Source organism: Lithobates pipiens, unplaced genomic scaffold (assembly GCF_037356315.1).
Source record: "Lithobates pipiens isolate NorthernLeopardFrog02 unplaced genomic scaffold, aLitPip1_a1.2 Scaffold_8, whole genome shotgun sequence".
NCBI classification, from domain to species: Eukaryota; Metazoa; Chordata; class Amphibia; order Anura; family Ranidae; genus Lithobates; species Lithobates pipiens.
The window spans coordinates 456,937,620-456,963,794 of NW_027507903.1; the positions used below are offsets into that span (position 1 = coordinate 456,937,620).

Here is a 26,175-nt window from a genome sequence, read left to right on the forward strand (position 1 = left end):
TGAAAAAGCTGAATCAGCTAGCTATATAGATTTCCCTTAAAGTGTTTGTATACCCCTTTTTTACATTCTTACCTACAGGTAAGCCTATAATAGTGCTTACCTGTAGGTAAAATGAATATCTCCTAAACCTACAAGGTTTAGGAGATATTCACCCTGCACGCAGCTGCTGACGTCGGCGACGCATGTGCAGTGAAGGTTCAGCAAAGGTCCAGCGTATCGTGCCAGAACAAAGGACTCCCGCGCACATGCGCAGGAGTGACGTCATCGCAGCTCCGGCCACTCATAGCACCTGAGCTGCGAACCTAGAAGAAACGCCAAGGGGTAAATGTCGGCTCCCTCGGTTGTGACTGGTATGTGATGCCGACCCTTCGCTCTAATGTAAGTATTTCAGAATCGTTATGCCTTTGCCTGAAAGGTTTTTTTTTTTTTCCTTTTGCTGGTATACAACCGCTTTAATCTGCCCATAGATGGATTGAATCTCGGCGTGTTCAGCAGGTACCGCTGAGATTTGATCCATGTATGGGCAGACTGATTATACCCAAGTTATCCATCGGTCAACTTGGGCACAACCAGCATGTTGGATTACTAGCATGCGATTATTACCAGCGGCTGTAGCCGCCAACAAAAATCACCACCTTCTCCTGGCAGGGATGGCTCTCCCAGCTCCACGAGAGGCATTCCCCCATCAACTATGGCCTGCCTTAGATGAAAGTAATAAAATTGTACCTTTTTCTGTATTTGTGTAGATTTAAGCAGGTTGGATTTGATTTAAATCAAATTGATATAAATCACAATTTATATCACTAGTAAAAAGGCTTGATTTAAACCAACTTGGTTTAAATCCTAATTTTTAAAGAGCAAATGTCATCTCTGACCCACTGTTGACATACCGACAGTCTCATTCACTTTAATGGGACGGCTGGTGATGCGGCAGTGACACAACAAGTCGAGGAATGTGGAGGCAGCAGGTGATTGGATGCTCACTAACAAGCGTTGCCATGATGAATCTGAAATGACAGGTGCTCTGTAAATGTAAGGACTCATTCTTGCTGGTAATTAGAATCTGTAATATTTGCAAACAAAATGAAGGTTTCTTATTTAGAATAATAAGCCGTCAGGTTAGTAAAACAACGATGTCAGAACAGATTCAATCATACAGTTTGTGGTGTACATAGATTTGCAAAACAGGATAAAGGAATGTTCCTGAACTTTGTTTTGTCTCATGTCTACTGTGAAATTGTGTGAATGCAGCAATGCGGTGCATGTTATCTCAACTTGCAGAGCTTGGATTCATTGAATGAATTTACCAAAGATGGCAATATTGCAGAATATACAGTACATGCTACATAAGTAAGCTCAATTTCATGCTGAATAAACTAAATTTTTAACGTATCTTAAATAGAAAACTCTTTAGATAGATTTTTACTCCAAAAACATTTTATCAAAATATATTTGCTCAAAATAAAAAATCAAATTTTTAAATAAAAAAAATGAATTTTTTTTTTTTTAAATCGTGTTGTTTTTTGTTTGTTGTTTTTTTTTTTTTTTTTTTTTTATCCGCCCTGGATTTAAGCACTTCGACATCCCTAAATGATAGTGCTTGGGCCTAGTTCAGTGAATGCATGTGGAAAAGTTGTACCTACTGGATGGTGGAAAATGCTCAGTTCATGTACTGTTATCTGCCACCTTATGATGACTTCCTTTAAATGGGCAGTGCCTGTCTGATTTTTCTCTCTTTCGTCTTATAGGGAGCCACTTGAGGCCTATATTTACTTTGGTCCAGTATACTATCAGAAACTAAAGCACATGGTGCTGGATAAGATGCACGCTCGAGCCAGAGGACCCAGGGCTGTCCTTACCAGGTACAGTGTACTTACATATCTGTATAAAAGCATGTAATCATGGGTCAGAGAGGTGTGCTGTATGTAATATAATATTTGCCCACTTTCCATCAGCTTCCCCTGCCGTACAGTGTACCCGGAAAGTATTCACAGTGCTTCACTTTTTGCACATTTTGTTATGTTACAGTCCTATTCCACAATGGATTAAATTATTTTCCTTTAAAATTTTACAAACAATACCCCATAATGACAACATGAAAGAAGTTTGTTTTGAAATCTTTGCAAATTTGCAAAAAAAAAAAAAAACACATGTACCTAAGTATTCACAGCCTTTGCTCAATACTTTGTTGAAGCACCTTTGGCACCAATTACAGCCTCAAGTCTATTTGAGTGCAATGCTACAAACTTGGCACACTTTGTGGCCAGTTTTTCCCATTCTTCTTTGCAGGATCTCTCAGGCTCCATCAGGTTGCTCCATCAGTGTGTTTTTTTTTTTAATTTTGTAGTTTTATATTTTTGAATTACACGGTCAAAATAAGAAAATGCCATCTAACATGTCGAAGGCAGCAGTATTGTTAGCTATGCAGAGCTCATCATAAAATACAAGTCAGGATAATATATGCTATAACAATTCAGAATAACTTGTCCTTAGCCTAAAAAATAGTCCAAGTAATTTGTACAGCATATCAGAGGCAAGCTATAGCAACCAGAGAAAAAGAAAAACACACCCCCAATAAAAGTAAACAAGGCAACAAAACAGCCACACACAACCTCACACTACATCATACATACCCATACACACGCTCGCACACACACAGACGATGCTCTCTCCAATTTCAATAGAAGGTATACCACAGACCCATCTCCAGAGATGTTCAATTGCGTTCAAGTCTGGACTCTGGCTGGGCCACTCAAGGAAATTCACAGAGTTGTCCCGTAGCCTTTGTTATCTTGGCTGTGTGCTTAGGGTCATTGTCCTTTTGGAAGATGAACCTTCATCCCAGTCTGAGGTCCAGAGAGCTCTGGAGTAGGTTTTCATCAAGGATGTCTCTCTACATTGCTGCATTCATCTTTCCCTCGATCCTGACTAGTATACTAATTCTTGCTGCTAAAAAACATCCCCACACCATGCTTCACTGTAGGGATTGTATTTTCCAGGTGATGAGTGGTGCCTGGTTTCCTCCAGACATGAAGCTTGCCATTCAGGTTAAAGAGTTCATTCTTTGTTTCATCAGACTAGAGAATTTTTTGTTTTTTATGTTCCGAGAATCCTTTAGGTACCAGACGGGCTGTCATGTGCCTTTTTACTGAGGAGCTGCTTCCATCTGGCCACTCTACCATACAGGCTGATTGGAGTGCTACAGAGATGCTTGTTCTTCAGGAAGGTTCTCCTCTCTCCACAGTGAAATGCTGGACCTCCCTGACTAATGCCGGCCATACACGGTTCGAATTTCGAAAGAATTTTCTTTCGAAAATCGTATCTAAGAATTTTCGTATGAATTTCGCACCATTAGTGGGCTGCAGCAACAGCCGATTTTCGTGCGGAAATAAAATTTGAGGAATCGGACATGTTGGAAATTTTTAGAAAAACGAACGATTTTCTGATCAATGATGGGAGAATCGTGCGAGAAACGTAAGAAAATGTACGGAGAGAAAAGAAGATTCCCAGCCAAGAAAATTCTTTTCTGTAGCAACATGAGGTGAAATTGAAGGCTTGGTCGGCCGAATTTCGAAAATCAATGGTGGCATCATCGGATCACAAAAAAAACGAATTTTCTGATTTTGAAAAGAAAATTCGTTCGAAATTCGACCGTGTATGGCCTGCATAAGGCCATTCTCCCGCGATCGCTCAGCTTGGCTGGGCGGCCCACTCTAGGAAGAGTCCTGGTGGTTCCAAACATTTTACATTTACAGATGGAGGTCACTGTGCCCATTTGGACCTTTAATGCTGCAGAAATGTTTCTGTACCCTTCCCCAGTTTTGTGCCTCAATACAGTCCCATCTCTGAGGTCTTCAGACAATTCCATGGACTTCATGGCTCGGTTTGCGCTCTGACATGCACTGTTAACCGAGAGAGCTTATACAGACAGGTGTGTGCCTTTCCAAATCATGTCCAATCAAATGAATTTACCACAGGTGGACTCCAATCAAGTTGTAGAAACATCTCAAGGATGATCAGTGGCAACAGGATGAACCTGAGCTAAATTTTGAGTGTCATGGCAAAGGCTGTGAATACTTATGTACATGTGATTTTTATTCTTTGTGTTTTTTTATTTTTAATAAATTTGCAAAGATTTAAAACAAACTTCTTTCATGTTGTTGTTATGGGGTATTGTCTGTAAATTTTTGAGTAAAATAATGAATTTGAATCCATTTTGGAGTAAGGTTGTAATATAACAAAATGTGGAAAAAGTGAAGCTCTGAATATTTTCTGGATGCATTGTATGTGCAGCTTTTGCAAAGAACTGCATGGATAGAATCAGTTCAGGGGAGGGTTTGTACAGTTTTAAAATGCAAACTTATGAGTGTCTGCAGGCAGCAGTAAAGCATGATGGAGGTTCCGTGTAAGTTTGGTGCCGCATTTCTGCAAATGGCGTTGAATTTGGTCAAGCTCAGTGGGGTCCTCAATGCTGGGAAATACAGGAGGATATTTATCCATCATGCCATACCATCAGGGAGGAGTGTGATTGGCCACAAATTTATTCTGCAGCAGGACAACGACCCCATACATACAGCCAACGTCTTCCTATCTTTTGTGATGGTTTGGTCCCAACAGAGCCATGATCTCAACATCATTGAGTCTGTCTAAGATTACATGCAGAGACAGGAGGATTTGAGGTGCAACTTACATTCACAGAAGATCCGTGGTTAGTTCTCCAAGATATTTGGAACCACCTACCTGCAGAGTTTCCTAAAGCACTGTGTGTACCTAGAATTACTGATGATGATGGTTTGAAGCCAAAGGCGGTCACACCAATTATTGATTTGGATTCCTCTTCTGTTCATTTACTTTGCGTTTTGTTAATTGATAAATATAAACTATTAACCCTTCTATTTCTGAAAGCATTACTAATTTTACAGCATGCTTAAAACTTTTGCACATTAGATAGAGAAAATCCTTTAAATCAGAACCTCTGGTTTGCAAACTTGTTCCATGTCAATGAATTACAAAGTACGGAAGCCAAGATTTAGCATCTGTTTGCCCAAACAGCTAGCATTTTTAGAAGAAATGGTCAATCATGACCATCTTTTTTTTTCTACTTCAATACAAATTTCATTTGAAACCCAACATGAGCTAAAGCATTTCATTTTGAATAAAGTACGGAAGTAGAATTGTTCTTTAACGTGGACATTCAAGTTTTTGGTAGAGTGGGAAAAGGTTAGAACATCTGTTAGCTTCTGTGGCTGTCTGTGCCTTCCTGCCACAGTGACAACCACTCGACCCATTTCTTGTATGGGTGTCACAGGGACAGTTAGTAAAGGGTAAATCTACCCAATGGTGTCAGATTTGACTGAAATGTAAATTTTTTTTTTTCCCCCACTATATCCAAAATGGGGAAAAAAAAATATACTGATTGACATTAAGAAATAAGTGTCGGCTTTAAAAAAAAAAAAAAAAGATCTTGCACTCATATTTGAACTGTATTTTCTGCTGTTGCATAAGGGCAGTTAATGGTGTGAATGCACTCTTCAGTTTGACCCTAGTAAAGCATGTTCTTTGCATTCTACGATATGCTGAAAAATGTAGACATTTTTGTTCTTCTCTGTAGAGTAATCAATAGAAAGAGAGTGTCAGTGAGTGACATGTTGGGCTCTGGTTGTTTGTAGAAGGCTGGACAGGATAATGTGTGTTCCCCTCTTGCATTGGTGTAGTACAGCGTCTGTAACATCTGCAGCTGACGGGGTGGCTCTGATGTCAGGAAAAGCTGTCACCATATCCTGCTTGTCTTCAGTTTGTTTAATGTGTTCAGCTTTTTGTTTTGGGCCGCTTCAGTGGAGGTTTTCCAAGTCAAACACCTTGGCTGCTATTTAACTGCTTTCTGGATCATATCTCCATAGTTTGTGAAAACCTCTAAAAACAGTGACAACAACTTCGAATTACATGATGCTAACATCTATACTGTAGACACTCATTGCTGTATACAGATTAAAATAGGGTTGTATTGAACAGACACGCTTTCAGTTTTCAGAAACAACCTAAATGTATTCATCCACTTTATACACCATTATAACTGAGATCCGAATCCTGTAAACTAGTGTGGGGTAAAAGTGATTCTATACAATCTCTTGGTTAGAGACATTGCCCATTCAAAGTGACTTTGCTTCCCAAACAGCCATACTCCAGCAAGTTTTAGCTGCCCATCAACACTTGCCACTTACTCAGCCTTTTCAATCCGTTAAAAATGAAATATTAAATATTACTTATTTTATTTATTATTTATAACTGAGATTGATCAGGGGGTTATAAGGGAAGCACCATCACATCAAACAGTTGTTTAAACTTTATTGCATTCTAGTTTCATAATGCTACAAATCACATTGTTTCTCCATTATGTCCCTCTAGGCAACCCACTGAAGGACGCTCTCGTGATGGTGGTTTGCGTCTCGGTGAAATGGAACGAGATTGTTTGATTGGTTATGGAGCCAGCATGCTGTTGCTCGAGAGACTGATGATCTCTAGTGATGCCTTTGAGGTGGACGTCTGTGGAGAGTGTGGGCTGCTGGGCTATTCTGGCTGGTAGGCAATCTGAAAGGTCTTTTCGGGTGTAACTAGTTCAAAGTTACTTTGTTAGTACATGAAATGCATTTTAAAAAATGCTTCCTTTTAAAAGAAAACCCTAATACTTACCTTACGTATCCAGTCTTGCTGCCATGGGGCCCGTGAATGCAACCACAGAGCCTATTGAAGTCTCTATTGCAGGTGACTGTAAATATATTATTTAAATAACAAATGTTATACTTCACTGTTCTGTGCAATGACTTTGCACAGAGTAGCCCCAGTTCTCTTCTCAGATCCCCTACCGACACTTCTGCGCCCCACGCACCCCCCCCTAACACTGCCGAGTGCCCACTATAGGAAGCCGCTTGCTATGGAGGCACTTGCGCAGGCTCGCTCCCAAGCCAGCTGTGTGTGTCCATTGACACAGAGCGTGGCTCAGCCCCACCCAAGCTCCCTCATCACTGGAGGAGCCAGAGAGGTAAGTATAAGAGTGGAGAGAGGGCTCAGGTAAGTATAGATGGGGGGGCTGGAGCTGCATTCAGATGTGCTTTTTTTTTTTTTTCTTTTTTTTTTTACTCGAATGCAAAGAATGCATTAAGGTGAAAAAAAACTTACAGCTTTTGATGGCAGCCACACAGGTAAGTATTAAGGTTTTATTTTTTTGCTTTTTTTCTTCAAAGGTGAACTCATTAAATCCAAGGGGAAAGAGTCTTTAGCTCTCTGGGAGTGGATGGATACAATACATTGGTAAATCCAGTGAGTAAATAAGGATTACTGGGCCTTGTGTATGTATATAATCTCTTATAAGAGAGGATAAAAAGTAATACAAAGGCAAGGTACATGGGGGTGGGCCAATTTAAAAGAATCTCCCAGCAAATCTTAAACCCATATTTTATTCACTGTAGAAAAACATATCAAATGTTTAAACTGTATATGATCCTGAAGCACCTCCATTTCAAAGTGAGAGAACTGTCCTGTAGTCACCCAAATCAAAATATATTTGCAGCCATGGGTGCTGCGTCCCCCAGACTAAAGAGGAGAGGGGCCTTCCAGCTTGTTATCAGTACCATCTCCGATGGTATGGGGGTGCATTAGTGCATATGGACTGGGCAGCTTGCACATCTGAAAAGGCACCATCAGTGCTGAAAGATATATCCAGGTTTTAGTGTAGCATATGCTCCCATCCAGACAGCGTAGTTTTCAGGGAAGGCCTTGCATATTTCAGCAGTGCTTAACTGGCTTGCCTGCAGTCCAGACCTTTGACCAATTGCAAATATTGGGTGCATTTTGGAACACAAAATACTGCAAAGATCCCGGACTGTTCAGCAGTTAGAATTTTTTTCTATCAGGCAAGAATGGAAGAACATTCCTTTCCCAAAGCTCCAGCAACTGGTCTCCTCAGTTCCCAAATGTTTATAGAAAGTTGTTAAAAGATGAGGGGATGCTATACCGTGTTCCAACTTTTTTGAGGTATGTTACTGCCATTAATTCCATAATGACTTTTTTTTTTTTTTTTTTTTTTTCTAAAATGGTACATTTTCTCAGTTTAAACTTTTGGTATGTTTTCTATTTTCTATAGGGAATAAAATATGGGTTTACAAGGTTTGCAAATCATTGCATTCTGTTTTTTATGTAGATTTTAGACAGCGTCCCTTTTTTGACATTCGGTTGTATATTTGCTCTGCCATGTACAAGCATACGGCAAAACGCAGGACTTTGAGGTGAGAATTGACAAAGAGTAAAAGTCTGTCACTCAATCAGTATTCTACTGTATGTGGGTATGGGAAAGATGCGGACATTTGGTTTTTCCCAGAATGGGCCAGCCTGACTTTGTGTTCCTTTCTTTAGGTGCCATTACTGCAAGTCCTCCTGTCATGTCTCCTCGCTAAGGATTCCGTATGCCTGCAAGTTACTGTTCCAAGAACTGCAGTCCATGAATATCATACCCAGACTTAAACTGTCAAGATATAATGAATGAGAAAGTATTTGTTTACAAGACTAAGGCCAAGTTCACATATGTGCGAATTGGATTGTGCTTTCCCGGCATACAATTCTCATGAGATGCGAGTGTGACCAGCTCCCAATGGAGCCGTTTCACACCGGTCTGGGATGGCCATGGAGTGGATTGCAAAAGGGTCCTGTGCGCATTTGGGTGCAGATCAGGTGTTGGTTCAGGGTTTAATTCAGGCAAAAATATGGGCCTGAATTGCACCTGAATCGGTAAACAGACACACACCGGACCCCAGGCACGAACCTGTGGCCGCACATATGTGAACCTGGCCTTAAAGTGGGCATGTCACTTGTGCACAAGGATGACTACCATTTTATAAACCAAGTTTAGCACAATTCACGTTGTGCCACTGGAAACATTACTATAAAAGCCTTGCCAGAACTACTCAAAGTCCCTTGTAGTTAAAACGCCTATCATTTCACCCTGTTACAGGATACACATTTTAAACTCCTCTACTTGTGTCTTTGGGCCCATTTACATTGTTCCCCTGCATTGTGGTGTATGTATTCACATGTTATTGCGTGGTATTTGCACCTTAATGTGCGTTGATGAGGCAGCCAATTTCCCTTAGGCTGCTAATGTAGGTTATAATGGAATTGCAACATTTTGCCAACACAGTACACCACAATCCACAGATGGATCATCTGTGTGTTTTGTTGCTATAAAATGCAGGTGTGTCGAGCAGTGTACAGGTGCCTTAGAATGGCATGCAGTATGTGAATGCATTCATTAATGTGCATTGTGGTAAAAATGCGCATCTCACCAATACTGCTAAGCATCAGTGTACATAAGTATTTAGAGCCCAAAAACAATGGACCACAGCTGAGGGGCCAGGATTGGAGGTGTGACCTTTGACAAACTTATTCCTGTTCCTCATGGTAGAAAAAGACTGAATACTACACTGTACCACTTTTTCGGTAGTCAGTCTCCTGACTGGATCTCACCATAGCTAACAATCCGATGCCAGCCTTTTGTTCGTCAGTTGTCATTCTTGAGTACAAATTGTACTCAATTAATGCAGTGCAGGCAGTTCCTTAGGTAAGTTTGGGTAAATGGGGCCTAATAATAATAGTAAACAGTGATAACAGTAATGGGGCCAGTAATCATAACACATTTAAAAATTGGCTGCATCCATAGTGTAAAGTGACAGGTGCACTTTAGAAGCGTAAAAGCAATATGACAGACGCTCACTTTTTTCCATACTTGTTGCTGTCTCTGGGGGCGTCCTCGGTACAAAAAAGTGTACATTTCTGTTTCTCACATGTACAAAGTAGTACATAGTTGAGCTTTTGTATTATACCTGTAACATAAAAAAGATTTTTGGAAAACAAAGAGATGTTTGAGAAGTTTTTGTTGATTTATGACAAATGTACAGTCTGCCAATGTCAAATAAACAATATACTGTGTGTCTTTTTTTTTTTTTTTTTTTCTTTCCCCCATTGCTTTTCACTAGGGATGAGCTGAGGTTCTAGACCCCTGGCGCCCAACCTGTGGACTTTTGGTATATGATGTGTGGCACTTGGACCTCAGCAGTCTATAGTAGGAACATTGATTAGGGTAATCGCATTGATCTCTAGTGGCCATGTAACATGTTCCCAGTTTCATTGTTTCCTCTGCAGCATATCCCCAGCCAAAAGTGTAGCATGCCCTCACCCACTGATCCTCATTTGCTGTATTAGGGCTGCAGTTTATGGCAGTCCTCTCATATTATTTAAACTGAACATTATGTTGATGTCAGGGGCCACATTTGAGGCCCTCTCTAGCTCCAATACTGACAACCACTGTTTGAAGTTGGTTTGACCCAAACAGGTGGGAAACTGTCACATGGTAGCAGGCTGCTGCTGTAAAATCCACCGCCTTGCAGCTGAATGTAACAAAAGAATGGAAATTATATTGTCATAATGGGCAAGTTTGAATGTCATTGACCAAATATGGCCATGTGGCCATATTAGGACAATGATATCACCAACATCTCCACCATTTTGTTACGCAGCAACTAATTCTACAGCTGATTGGACCAGCACCCTGCTTTCATGTCTTGTTTCCCTGCAGACTTATGCTGAACTGAGTTTAGCCTGATCTTTAGCTCATCCTTGTAGTTAAAGGGGTTGAAAAAAAAGCGATATTTCTTTCTTGTTCATTGAGGAATGCAGAAAATCCTAAACCTTTGGGTTAATACGGCCGCCTACAGGGCAATTGGGCAGTTTCAAATGAAAATATGTAGGCCAGCTAGAGGGTGTAATCCCCCCACTACCAGCATGGCTCAGCTTTTGCTAGTATCCTAAGAGGATGGATGTTCTTTCTTGTAAAGTCTAATGTGTGTGTGTTTTGTTTGTTACCAGCAAACATTTTTCTCTTCTCTGAGCAGCAGCCACCTTCACGCTTCTTTTTTGGACTGGACTACATCTGGAACCTGCTAGACGTTGTGCGATTAGCCTGGAAAGGGATCTTCAAGCACTGGGTTTCATATGGACCCTTTCCAGGCTTCGGCTGTCTAGAGTTTGAATCTCAGCCAGTTCAGCAGGAACCAGCTGAGATTCGAACAGTTAATGCTGAACTGGCCACGCTTCAAACCATTTATGGGCTGGCTGACTGTACCAAGTTGATCGGTCAACTTGGGTACAACCAGCCTGCAGGTTACTCTTGCGATTATCCGGGAGAAGACAGCGACTGATTTCCCTGTCAGTACTGTCTGTGTTGTGTGTTTTGGTTCTATAAAATGCAGGTGTGTCGAGCAGTGTACAGGTGCCTTATGCCCCGTACACACGATCCGAAAATCGTACGGAAAATACCGCTTTCGAAGCGATCGTACGATAATCGGATCGTTAGTACAGAGCTTTCGAGAGCCGATTAGAACAGTACATCCGATATTATTCTATCGGACATGCACGGAAATTTTTTTCGTACGATGCCAAATCGTACGATTTTCGTTTAATCAGTACAGCTATCGTTCGAAAATGCAATACAAATGCATTACAACACATGACATCACTTCCGAATTTTTTTTCTGTCGTGCGGGAATTTTCGTGACTTTAGTAAACTCATCAGATTCGATCTGAGATTAGAATGCAATAAAAAACGGACGATCATTCGTCCGATAATCTCATCGTGTGTATGGGGCATTAGAGTGGCATGCAGTATGAATGCATTCATTAATGTGCATTGTGGTATAAAATGCGCATCTCACCAATACTGCTAAGCATCAGTGTGCAATCATGCAAATTTATTTCCTGCAATCCGGGCCGGCCTTAGTTTGGGTAAAGTTAGCTTTGGGGTGCTTTTTAGTTGCTGACTTTGCTCTGGGCTTGCTCTGTGTTTGAAGACTGAATTGGTGAGTAGACCTGTCAGTCCAAGCACTGCAAGCTCCTTCATTTTTATTGGCTGCCAAGTGTCACTATTTCCCACTGGATTTGCTGTGGGTATTTAGTTCTGTGGGACTAACATCATGCGGTAGGTGGATTTGCACACACTTTGTGGTCTTTTCCACCATACAGCATCGAGGAAGCAGCTCCCAGCTGCTGTTTCTGTTGCATAAATCCATATGTGGTACTAGAGGCCTAGCCTCTTACCCTGAGCTGCAGTGAGGCTCTGTACTGCTTTGGGGCTCCAACATTTATGAATCTGGATGTAGGGTGGGGTAGGAGACAATTCCAGCTGTACCAGGTGTTCCCAGATCACTTTATTCTAATGGGTTGGTGGCTGCTTGAATCAGGCCTACTGATGGCTCAGCCATCTGCAGCTTGGAGTCATTTTGTCCCATACTGTTAGTCCTCCTTGACTTGTGTTGCTGGGGTTTTAACTGTGTTCAAGTGACTTTATGACCCAAATTACCAAGTTATTTGCTGACCTCAATTGCAAAGGCCATAAATATGCTTCTGCACCCTCACCTGCATATTCTTTACCTGATTTGATTGTGGTCTTAGCAGCTACTGAAGCATTTACCAAAGATACTGTCTGTCTAAATCTGAATTACTCAAGTCATTGGTGGATTAGCTAACCTTAGGAGTTTAGTATATTGCCATTACTCCCAAATTTTGAGATAATTTAGGACTTTTGTAACTGAACTCTGGGAATGTGACTCGCTGGGGCAAGCTCGAACAGAGGAGGCTGTAAAGGACAGATCGCATGGATGAAGGGAGCCTGCTGGAGCTAGGAGTAAATATTAATCCCTATCTGTGCACTTCTAGACTAAGCAAACATTCAACCTTTGCAGTGTGGGGGCCGCTGAGTTTTATTAATTGTGTGTAGCACAGTGAAACTGGAGGATCCAGCCCTAGGTCATGTAGGGCAGCCCTCGCTTTTCTTTGCCAACTGTTTCTGTACAAAAGAGTGGAAGTGCACAGTTTGGTTGTTTGCTTCATAAAGTGTTTCCTGGCCTTGCATCCCTTTGGTGCATATTTATTGAGAAATGGTCTGTTCCGTCTATGGATCCTACCATATCTTGCCTTGAGGCAACTACTATAGTGGTGGAGGATGCACCTGCTTTTAAGTAGTCAACCAATAAGAGGTGAAAGGTTTTCTCCCGGCCTCTGTTCTTGTTGGCAGGTCCTGTCTTGCACCTTTATTCTAGCTGTGATTTTACCTAATCGGACAATGTCTGACTAGATGAAAATCCTTAAAAGGATCTAACCACCATTGCCATTGCCTCTCTGATGTAGAACATGGCTTACTGGAAGACTCTCGCCTTATTTCTCGCACGAGTCCAATGACGAGTGATATGTTTTGGACACTGTGGAGAAAATGCTGGATTGCAAAACTTTCTAGTAAGAAGTTTGATACACCTGCCCTTCAAGGAACAATGCCTCACTAAACCAGCCCTAGATGTTCTCACCTACAGTGCCTTGAAAAAGTATTCGTACCCCTTCAAATTTTCCACATTTGCCATGTTACAACCAAAAAATGTAAATTTATTTTATTTGGATTTTATGTGGTAGACCAACACAAAGTGGCACATAATTGTGAAGTGGAAGAAAAATGACAGATGCTTTTCAAAATTTTTTTTTTTTTTTTTACAAATGCATAGCTGAAAAGTGTGGCATGCATTTATATTTAGCCCCTTTACTCTGATACCCCTAACTAAAATCTAGTGGAACCCTTTGCCTTAAGAAGTCACCTAAGTAGTAAATAGAATCCACCTGTGTGTGCAGGCCACACTTTGCAGATATTTGTAAAAAAAATAACTTGTAAATCATTTATAATTTCCTTCCACTTCACAACTATCTGTCACTTTGTGTTGGTCTATCACAAAAAAATCCAAATAAAATACATTTACGTTTTTGGTTGTAACATGACAAACTGTGGAAAATTTTCAAGGGGCATGAATACTTTTTCAAGGCACTGTAGTATGTTACTGGTGGTAAGAGTACTTGGAAAAACACTGTAAATTGTTGCCTTCTCTGTCAAGAAGCATCCACTTTAGTTTCTCCACTTCAACTTCAATATTAAAACATTACAACTCCTCAAGCTTGGCTCCCCATTCACCATCAAAGTTTGGCACTCCAAGTATGCCAAATACACAGATCAGCCTTCCTCTGCATGGAGTAGAGGGATGTCTGCTGGAATTTTGCGAATACTTTGGCATCTTGTGTTCCAGATGCTTGCTTGCAAATGGTATATATGGGCTAGGATCTCATATTTTTTGGGGCTTCTAGACCAAGGTGCCCTGGCTGTGGAGCAAAGCATTAAATCCTTGAATGTTTTGATTTGGGTCCACAAATACTGGATGAAATCCACCAGATCGTTTATTGCATCTCTTCATCATGGAGACTTCCTGGCTTCAGTGGTTATCAGGGATGCTTTTTTGCACTTACTAATGTTTCCAGGGCACTGTTTCCTGAGTTTTTTTTTTTCTGTAGTGCCCCTGTCCTACCAGTTAGTGGCTTTCACATTCCAGGTGTAGACACCTACCAAGCAGATATCCTCAGCCAGCAGCATTTAGACGTATAAAAATGATCTCTACACCCAGAGGAGCTGTTTCACGTGGGTGATTCCTGATGTGGACCTCCGGGTTCTTTAACAAACTGGACAGGTTCAGGGATGCTCTGATGGTTCTGTGGAGTCAGTACTCCTTTGCTGAAACAACTTTTTTGCCTGCTCTGCAGGACTGAGATAGAGAGCATTCTGGTTATTCTGATTGCTGTAGATTGGTCTAGGCAGATGTGGTATGCTGACATGGTAAGACTTCTTAGAAGATACACTGTGGGGCCCGGCCAGGCAGTCAATATCTACTGTCATAAGGCCCAATTTGCCATCCTTCTTCTGGGGTTTAGGCTTTATTGGCATAGCTGTTGAAGCCCAGGTTCTAAGGCACATGGGAGTCTGTGTCTGTGATCCCTACAATGCTCAATCTAGGAAGTACACTTACTGCAAGGTCTGTTCTCGGATATGGATGGCTTACTTCATTTGGCATGCGTCTAGTGGCTTTTTGCCCAAGAGTTTTGTTGGCTAAATCCTCTCCTTCCTGCTGCTAGATCTAGGTCTTTTGTGGAGGGGGTCTCCCACATGGTTCCCTTAGGACTCTGGATTCTGAAGTTGGTACTCTCTATGCACATTGGTTTGAAAAGCATTGGAGACGTTCCCCTCTGCTCTCATCTGCAACGTTGCTTTGTTTTTAGCCATCACCTCTGCATGGAAAGGCCAGTTCAGACAGTAACCTCATAAAGAACCATTCTTGATCTTGCAGACCCTGGGATTTTCTTCTTGCCTAAGATTGTCTGTCTCCTTTCACCTAAACCAGAACATTCTCCTCCCATTCCTTTATCGGGCTCAGATATCAGGGTCAGATATTTCAAATGAAAATTTCTCTCCATTGGGTGTGGTTTGAGATGTGCCAGTATCTTAGTCGCTGCTTCTTTCAGAAAGACTGATCTGAGATTTACAGATTAGGGTCACATCTGCTTTTAATATAATAGGAAAAAACGCGTTAACTAAAAATAAAAACGAAAGAATAATAAAAAATATGTGAATAAATAGGCTGCAGTAATGTGGGATAAACACAAATAGCAAATGTTTTTCTTGTTAACATCTGCTTTTAAAGTGAATGAAAATCTGCAGACTTGAAAGATGTGCTTCAAGCACATGTCAGACCTGAAAAGCAGTGTTAATTTTGTTGCCTAAAACGACTAAAACATTTTAGTTGACTAAAATACGACTAAAACTAAAACAACTGAGATAACTAAAATACGTCTAAAACTAAAATGGCATTTTAGTCAAAAGACTAAAACTAAATTGAAATTTGATTTCAAAATTAGCACTGATCTGTAGTGCATGCTCGTACCTCAATACCATAAATAATATTAGATTTTTCACTCTAGCAGTATATAATGAGTTTGGAAATTGTAGAGAAATGTTTACCTAATGCATTACAATTTAATTACACCCATTAGATTATAGACAACTAAAATGTGGTTTAGTCAACTAAAATGTACTGGAGATTTAGTAGACTAAATATGACTAAAACTATTGCGGAAGACTAAAATGCCATTTTAGTCCTAAGACTAAGCCTAAGACTAAATCTAAACCAAAATTTACTGCCAAAATTAACACTGCTGAAAAGGCACCTATCTACAGGAACCCAAAGTTAGCCTCTTTGAAACACTTCAAAGTACTGTTCCATCTACTTCCAGTAGCTCCTGCTTTGGTTATGGATCATTTTATAGGGACATTCCTGACACCTGGCCTAGGCAAATAGGAATCAGCCAAAGGTTCCAGAAGATGATCATACATAGGACAACAATAAACCAACATAATTGCTTTAATAGGTACATGACAAATTTTGGCAAAACAAAAATTATGGTGTTATGGCAAAACCTAATGTTTCTGAATTACTTCTTCTGAACTTGCACCAAATATGCGCAAAGAACCATAAACCATAGATACCAACCAGACCTGTCAGATTAATGAAAGATGAACTCTTTTACTGATAGCGCAGGCAGTCAGTGACATTTCTTTAAGCCAGGGCTGTAATACGCCATGCTTTTACAGTTATGTTGCACTGCTGGTCTAAATGGAGTTCCGGGACTGACAGTAATTTCCAGTTGTGGAACTTCAAGTAAATAAAACACATATTTGATGGGCAGTGTACCTACAGCAGATGAAAATTGTCAGCCTATAAACAGCTGATTGCGAGGGGAGATGTTTTCAGATGTATCCAGCAGGTGGCAGTGCAGAGGACTTGATTGTAATTCTTTCTTGAATGTCTTTGAAGCACAGCAGAACAGAAGGTATTTACATGTCTCATTCTGTCACAGATCCAAAAACATAAGGGGATTATTCCTCATTTTAGGATATTGGACGGAGCCATGCAAATCATTCCTTTATGTTTCTGTGGCCAACTGTAAATCCAGAGCTGCTGTTTTACAGGTCAGATATAATCTAATATTATAGAGCTACTCATTCCTAACTACACTGGAGTTGCAGGTTTGTTGGTCATGCAGTGCATGGAAACAATGTCTTCTTTGGAATAAAGCGTGGGGAGCAATAAAAAAAAAAAAATCGTAAGACCTGGTTATGGTGAGGTTAATTAATTAAAAAGGCTCAAAAAGCTTCCACCGATGAACACAGCGGAGCCAATGGCTGCCTCTGCCTTAGCACAGCCTATGAGAGTGGGGAGATATAACCGAGCCACTTCAGACGGGCACAGCACTGGATCAAGTGAAGACTCGGGTAAGTATAAGGCTCTGTTCACATATATCCGGCTGTGGTTTCGCTGCGTCTTTTTAAAAGGGGTTTGTGCTGTTTTGTTCAAATTTGAACCTTACTGAAAAAAATGCACAGAACTCTCTTTAAAAATGCACTGTGCCAGGCCTGCAGATATGCCAGCTCCATAGGAAAGGCTACCAGTTCACATGTCATGCGAATTGGATGTGGTTAGGAATGCATCCATTTCTCATATACACATACTGTAAACCGAGCCTAAGGGAGTGAGAGGGCAATACTGATACCTGAACATTTTCTACCTTACTGCAAGGGAATGCATTAAGGTAAAAAATGTTTAGGCTTTAGAAGCTAGCCAAACAATCATTTTAAGAACCTTTTGTTTTTTAAATCTATAGTGGGGGGCAAATCAATATTTGTTTTTTGACTGTAGTGATGAGAAATATGTGATGGCGCAGTAACAGTATGTGTGGTTTTTGTTTGGGAAATTGCATTATCTCCAAATTTGCAAGCAAAAGCAAATTAAATTTTGAGGTACTTTCCAACGACGTATGTCAAGTCATCAAACCATACTGAGAGTTTTCATATGAATGATTGCCAGTAAAGTTGTGCTTGGATAAGCTGAATTTAAAGCTGAACTCAAGTCAAACAGATACATAGAGTTGAAATACAATATATATATGTGTGCTGCCTATAGCGTTAACGCCGCGTACACACGATCGGAATTCTCATCAGAAAAAGCTCTGGTGGTTTTCCCGACGGAATTCGCCTCAAGCTGTCTTGCCTACACACGGTCACATCAAATTCCGATCATTTATAACGCGGTGACGTACAACACATATGACGTGACTAGAAAAAGGAAGTTCAATAGCCAGTAGCCAATAGCTTCTGTCTCGTAGTTGAATCTGAGCATGTGTGATTTTTGGCGTGTCGGAATTGCATACACACGATCGGAATTACCAATAGAAAGTTTTTCCGTCAGGAAAATTGAGAGCATGCTCTCAATTTTTGGCTGGTGGAAATGCGGACAGCTAAATTCGGGTGGAGCATACACATGGTTGCATTTTCCGATGAAAAGCTTTCATCGGTCTTTTTCTGTCCGGAATGCTGATCGTGTGTACGCGGTATTACAAGCATTTTTCAGGCTTCAGTTGGCGTACAATGAGTAGGAAACTATTGGGGTGAGCTCTGCAGCCATTACAACACACACTAATAAATGCCTGCTGATTATGTTGTCCAGACTAGTATTTCCTAACTAGCAAATATTACCACTTCATCACCAGATCCATTTTACGCCTAAAAAAAATAGTAGTTGCAATTTTTTATGTCTAATGATATTAGTGCACATGTTTATCAAATGTAAATTTTCAGTTAAAAATACGTTAAAGTTAATTTTAGTGTACCCAAGCACAATATGTTACCCAGCTTATTTCAATTATAAAAGATGAGGTTGTGATGGGTAAATGTATACCCAGTATGCCAAGCCTTATAATTACACATGCCAGTGAAACAGCAACACATTTTGGAACCCAAAGTTGTCCATATGCATTGCTTTAACTCTAAACTGAGGACATGCAATGTTTTTAAAGTGATATTAAAGCAGAGTTCCACCCAAAAAATTGAACTTTCGCTTAATTACTTCCTCCCCCTCTGGAGTCACATTTGGCACCATTCAAGGGTGGGCGGGGGGTACCTGTTTTTGACAGGTCCCATTCCCCACTTCTGGTAGACGAGCCGCAGCACCGTCCCTGTGAAGTTCGGCTCCCTTCCTCCACTACCAGTCCAGTCAGAACGCACAGAGTGCTTTGCACATGCGCAGTAGGGAACCATCCATGAAGCCAAAATGCTTCACTGCCGGGTTCCCTTACCTGGAATGGCGATAGCTGCGCCCGACAGTCGATCCAAAGATCGGCTGAGGTGCTGACATCATGGGCCCCCTGGACAGGTAAGTGTCCATATAGTAAAAGTCAGCAGCTACAGTATAGTTTAAAAATATTTCGCAGGTGGATCTCCGCTTTAAAGGTTCTGTGTAGTGGTTTTTGCACAGAGCAGCCTTGATCCTCATCTTCTTGGGTCCCCCTGCCAGCGCTCCTGAGCCCTCCTTCCTGTCATCCAGTTAAGTGCCTAAAAGAGCAGGCACCTTGCAGGGCCCAACCAGTCATGCTCCCGAGCTGCAGCTCTACATTCAGACACTGAGCTGTGGCTTGGCCCCCTCATTGGCTCACTGGCTGTGATTGCTCCTGCTGCTGTCTCAGCCAATAAGGAGAAGAGTCCCCAGGGAGTCCATTGCTGGTTTGGGAGAAAGCTCAGGTAAGCATTAGGGGTGGCTGCTGAACACAAGGTTTTACGCCTTCATGCATGGAATGCATGAAGGTAAAAAACCTTCATACTTTTGAACCACTTTAACTGTGAAAGATTTGCCCTGGAATTTATTCTCTCATTTGCAGCCATCTGTAACATGTAGCACAATTTTTATATGCAAGCACATGTGCTAAAGTTCTTGTGTATGTGGGGTCATTTAAAAATGTTTGTTTAAACTATTTTTCATTTACTTTTTTTTTTTAACTTTATTACTACTACGTAAGGGGCCCAATAATGACAGACTGTATTTACTCAGACGTTAGGGGTCTGTTAGTCCCCTCATCTTTCCCCCGCCCTTCACTGAAGCTAACAGAGCACAGATATTTAGTCAATGCCAGTATCGGGGGCACACCTGAACTGATCTCTAGTTTAAAAGAAAACAAACCACGTTCAAGGATTTGTAAGCTGCAATATATTACTTTGCTTTTGGGTTTGGATATGCTAATGTATTTAATTATGGATATACAGTAGAAGGGAATTGTCAGAGCTTATGTTTTTATTGCTGTCTGATTCCATGTTTGGGAGATTTCCTGGCCAGGTAACAGGTGTCAGACAATGAAGAAAAATCTTTTAGGCCCTGTTACCATACTGGAAGAACCGTTCTTTTCCAGCACTGCCTTATCCCTCTTGGGCATGGAGTTCACCAAAGCTTCACACGTTGCTACAGGAGTCCTCTTCCACTTCTCCATGGATTCCCCACAAATACTAAATAGGGCTTTAGGTCTGGAGATATGCTTGACCAGTCCATCACCCTTACCCTCAGCTTCTCTAGCAAGACAGTGGTCGTCTTGGGGGTGTATTTGGGGTCGTTATCATGTTGGAATACTGCCCTGTGCCCCCGGTCTCCAAAGGGAGGGGATCATGCTTGACTTTAGTATGTCACAGTACATGTTGGCATTCATGGTTCCCTCAATGAACTGTAGCTCCCCAGTGCCGGCAGCACTCATGCAGCCCCAGACTATGACACTCCCACCACCATGCTTGACTGTAGGTAAGACACATTTGTCTTTGTGCTCCTTACCTGGTTGCTACCACACACACACTTGACACCACCTAAACCAAATAAGCTTCTTGGTCTCATCAGACCACAGGACATGGTTCCTGTAATTACACGTCCTTTAGTCTGCTTGTCTTTAGCAAAATGTTTGCGGGTTTTCTTGTGCATCATCTTTAGAAGAGGCTTCCTTCTGGGACGACAGCAATGCAGACCAATTTAAAGTGGTTGTAAACCCTTATAAACCACTTTGACCTACAGGTAAGCCTAGATTAAGGCTTATCTGTAGGTCCAAGAAATATCTCCTAAACCTACACGGTTTATGAGATATTTAGTAAAAGACAGTGACAGCTGTCTACGGCGCATGCGGCGTAGACAGCGGCACGCAGGCGCACTATCGCTGTTAGCAGCATGCCGATGCTAACGGCGATATGCCGTTAGTGGCGGCTCCCGTGCGCGGTAGTGAAATCATCGCTGCTTCGGCGCTGTGAGTGGCCGGAGCAGCGCCACCCGGAAGAAGATGGATGCTCCGGACTACAGGGGACAACGGTGACATCGCTGGCTCCTGTGTCAGGTAAGTGACACACAATGGGCTACTATGCGATGCATAGTAGCCCATTATGCTTTACCTTTGCAGGGAGACAAAGAGGAAGTAAACCCATCAGGGTTTACTTCCTCTTTAATGTAGTGTGTGTCATATGGTCTGAGCACTGACAGGCTGACATCCCACACCCCAACCTCTTCAACCCCTGCAGCAATGCTGGCAGCACTCATACGTCTATTTCCCAAAGACCACCTCTGGATATGACGCTGAGCACTTGCATTCAACTACTTTGGTCGACCATGGTGCGGTCTGTTCTAAGTGGAACATGTCCTGTTAAACCACTGTATGGTCTTGGCCACCGTGCTGCAGCTCAGTTTCAGGATCTTGGCAATATAGCCTAGGCCAGTGATGGTGAACCTTTGCACCCCAGAGGTTTTGGAACTACATTTTCCAAAATGCTCATGCACTCTTCTGTGTAGTTAGGAATCATGGGAGATGTAGTTCCAAAACATCTGGGGTGCCAAGGTTTGCCATCACTGGCCAAGGCCATCTTTATCTAGAGAAACAATTTTTTTTTTTTTTCCAGAACCTTAGAGAGTTATTTGCCATGAGGTGCCATCTTGAACTTCCAGTGATCGGTATGAGAGAGTGAGAGTGATAACACACCTGCTCCCCATTCACACCTGAGATCTTCTAACACTAAAGAGTGACGTGACAAACGGGGAGTGAAAATGGCTAATTGGGCCCAAATTGGACAATTGTACTTGGGGGTGTACTCAATTTTGTTGCCAGCGGTTTAGACATTATTAAATGTATGTTGAGTTATTTTGAGGGGACAGCAAATTTACACTGTTATACAAGCTGTACACTCATTACTTTACATTGTAGCAAAGTGTTATTTCTTCAGTGTTGTCAAATGAAAAGGTATAATAAAATATTCACAAAAATGTGAGGGGTGTACTCACTTTTGTGAGTTACTGTATACAGTCCATCAATAAAAGATTCAATGTCCGTAAAAAAAAAAAAAGGGGGTAATCCCATACACCAGAAACGCTTCAGTAATTTCCTCTGATCACCACAGTGCCCTTCGCCCCACCTATGGGTGTCTTCTCACCTGGTTGAATGGACCTCACAAATTACAGGAGGTCTAAATGCACTTTGCAGTGTTATAAGTGGCACTGCTACCATTGGCTGTACACTCCAAATCCATGGCTCTCAGAGTGGTGTCAATTATATAGGAGCCAAGAGGAAAGAACCATAGTGTAAATCACTGATAAAAAAAGTATTTATTTCTGTATAAAAATCCACTCGCACATCTTATGTTGAGATTTCTCTGTTTAAAGTGGAAGTAAACCCATTAAATTAACAGTTTAAATGTAACTGTCACATTGGTGTGCTCTGAACCAAACTGTTAAAACATCCAATGGCTGGTGTCATAACTGATCACATGTGCAACAACATGGCAGTTAAAGATTAAACAGAGGTCAAGATGGCAGCTTCCTTGTCTGAAAGTGATAGGAGGGTTTACTTCCACTTTAATTCAAGGGTCTTGCGTTTATGAACATTTTGAAGAAAAGGCACTCTGTGTTGGGTGCTCGATTCACCTCTGTTTCCATTATTGTTCAATGATTATGCCTTACTTGACATTGTTACTTCAATAAAAATATTGAAAAGTAAAAAAAAAAATCCACTCGCTTTTCAACTGTAAAAAAAACAAAAAAAAACAAGCATTTTGCAATACAATCCTCTGCATACACAGCTCTACCTGGTCCCAGCGTGATTACGTCACCACCCACGTCACGCATAGCGCCCCCAATGGGCTTTCTCAAAGGTTCAGGCTCATAACCACTGCACAGAGCAGGTAAGTACCGTATATACTCGAGTATAAGCCGAGATTTTCAGCCTCTTTTTTGAGGCTGAAAGTGCCCCCCTCGGCTTATACTCGAGTCATCGCCGTCTGACTGCTCGATCAGCGTATCGAGCAGACAGACGGCGGACATACTACAATTTGAAAGCCGCGCCTCCTTCTCCGCCTCCGCCTGTGATAGGCGGAACACTGAATTTCCCAGCAGCCTGTGTTCCGCCTATCACGGACATCGTCTCATCCTCGTCCGTAGTACGAGGATGAGACGATATCGGTGATAGGCGGAACACAGGCTGCTGGGAAATTCAGTGTTCCGCCTATCGGAGGCGGAGGCGGGGCTTTTGAATTTTAGAATGGCCGCCGAGGCGATCCTGGCAAGGCACGGGACGGAGGCAAGGCAAGGCACGGCACGGCACGGGACGGGACGGAGGCAAGGCACGACACGACACGGGGCGGAGGCAAGGAGGCAAGGCACGGCACGGGACGGAGGCAAGGAGGCAAGGCACGGCACGGGACGGAGGCAAGGAGGCAAGGCACGGGACGGAGGCTCGGGACACAGGTAGGCTGGACACACACACACACACACACACACACACACACACACACACACACACACACACACACACACACACACACACATGGACACACACACACAGGGATGGATGGATGGAGACACACACACACAGGGATGGATGGATGGAGACACACACACACAGGGATGGATGGAGACACACACACACACAGGGATGGATGGATGGATGGAGACACACACACACAGGGATGGATGGATGGAGACACACACAGGGATGGATGGATGGATGGACACACACACACACAGGGATGGATGGATGGACACACACACACACAGGGATGGATGGACACACACACACACAGGGATGGACGGACACACAGGGACGGACACACACACAGGGATGGACAGGCATGTCTCACCCTCGGCTTATACACGAGTCAATAAGTTTGCCAGTTTTTTTGGGGGTAAATTGGGGGCCTCGGCTTATATTCGGGTCGGCCTATACTCGAGTATATACGGTATAAACCTTTTTTAGGTTAAAAAAAAGGGAGGCTTTAGAATCACTTAGAGTTTTGTGGGCCAACTCTGTCTTCTGAACTTAAAAAATAATGATGTTCTTTCATTTGCTGCTGATGAGATTAGGAAGAATCCTTCCAGGTGTTCTGTAACATTTGTATTTGGTGACATATGAAATAAGGCGACTAGAACAACACTTTTTAGGATGGATTTACCATAAGACCACCTGCCTTACCTCAGCCATACAAGTCTGGCAATGTAATTGGTAAAAGATGTCACAATATAATACACTTCTACTGCCTTGATCAGCTGCTAATCCCTATAACATGCTGAGTCATGTGGCGTACAGTTCATGGGTTTTCCCATGTAACCCCTTGAGGGCCTTATGTGTGGTTAAAATTTCAAAGAGGCCCTGTCACCACCCCCCCCCCCCCCCCATATAGTATTCTTCCTTACCATAATTTTTATTTTATTTTTTATTCACGTGCACTGCTCCTTTGAACTTGCTGGAACATTTGACTAGTCACTTCACTAGTACAGTCAACCTTAGATGACTTAGCCCTTCCCTCTTCTGGGAATGTCTAATTACTTTCTGTGCTGGCCTAGCTCCTCTACCCCTCCTAGCAATAACCTTTATGTAGCTACCAAGGGAGGAGAGAAGAAGAATATTATAGAGCGCCTCTGAGTCTGCTAGGGCAGCCCCGGGCCTTTTTGGATTTTTACACACGCAAGAGTTTTGCAGGTAAATAACATGAAACAAATAACATTAACCCCTTGGCGCTGACATAACAGAAATATGCAGCCACACTGCACTGGGCTTTTTCCCGCGGAGCTGCATATTTGTGTACCTCCCTTTGTGCTGGGAGCACGGCGCAGCCTAATGATCAGGACCCAGAACATCTGATTCTGGGTCATCTGATCGCAGGGATAGCCTCTGATTAGCTATCACAGTGATCAGACACTGTGAAGCCCACCCCCGTGTCTTCGGTTTCTGCGAATAGATGAGAAAGAAACATTGTATCTTTTTCTGTCCTTGCAATTTTAAACATAAAATAAAAATGTTAAAAAATACCTAGATCTAGCTTTGATCTAGGTCAATGCCAGGGTTAGTGTTTGGGTCAAGGTCAATGCCAGGGTCAGTATTTTTCGGACAGAATTTTTTATTGTTATATTATTTATTATTATTATTTCAGTGTCAGAGTTAGTGTGTTTTAGGTAGTATAAAAACAAAAAAAACAAAATGTGCACTTTTGTTTTTGGGCTGTACTGTACTATGGGTACATTCAACAACTAAGGCCGCGTACACACGCGGGGACTGTTCGCCCAACTTTGTCCGTCAAACAGTTTCGGCAAACAGTCCGCTCAAAATTAGCATGGACGGACATGGCCACACACGACGAACGAACAGTTTGCTGAAACCGTGCGCGATGACGTGAACGGCACGTACGACGGGACGAAAAATACGACGTCCTATACACTGCATTATAACTTTCGGCGTGTAAATCCTTTCTGAGCATGCGCGGAACTTAGTTTGACGAACAAGCCTACACACGAGGGGACTGTTCGCTGAAACAAAGTTTCAGCGGACAGTTTTTCGGAATTTCCGAAAAACCTTGTTCAGCGGACTGTTCGCTGAAACTGTCCGCTGAAAGCCCACACACGAGCGGACTGTTTGCCGAAACACTGTTCAGCGGACAAAGTTGGGCGAACAGTCCCCGCGTGTGTACGCGGCCTTACACTAACATACATAGTCAGGAGTTGAGAGCATTTGTTTTGGGTGGTTCTTTGGTGGTAGATTATGGTAGAAGCAAGAAATATACAGCTAAATTAAAAAATGTATATATATCCATTACCATTTACCAGCAAATAAACGCCCAATTTGTCCTGGAAAAAAAAAAAGAAGGTATAATCCACATGGATACACAGTCGTTTTGATATGTACGGTTTTACTAACACATGTCTAAATTGCAAAATTTGGCTTAGGCATTAAGATTTGTTTTACCCTTAGGCGCGAAGGGGTTAAATGCACACGTAATCCCTTTTGACTTTTTGTCAACCTTTCTTGTATCTCATTGCTGCTGATTTCATGCATCCTCCTTGCAGACACTTCCTTTCTAAATTGCACTCCAGCAATGAC

General features: G+C 42.1%; 1 protein-coding gene across 1 annotated transcript in view; it reads left to right on the plus strand.

Annotated features, from left to right (window-relative positions):
• Positions 1–9,980, plus strand: part of POLR3B (RNA polymerase III subunit B) — a 157,526-nt gene extending 147,546 nt beyond the window's left edge. Inside the window, exons 26-28 of the mRNA XM_077468461.1 lie at positions 1,749–1,862; positions 6,406–6,579; positions 8,410–9,980. Of these exons, the coding sequence (XP_077324587.1) occupies positions 1,749–1,862; positions 6,406–6,579; positions 8,410–8,539 (418 nt within the window). The 3' untranslated portion in view covers positions 8,540–9,980. The remainder of the gene's footprint in view (positions 1–1,748; positions 1,863–6,405; positions 6,580–8,409) is intronic.
• Positions 9,981–26,175: the final 16,195 nt, after the last annotated feature.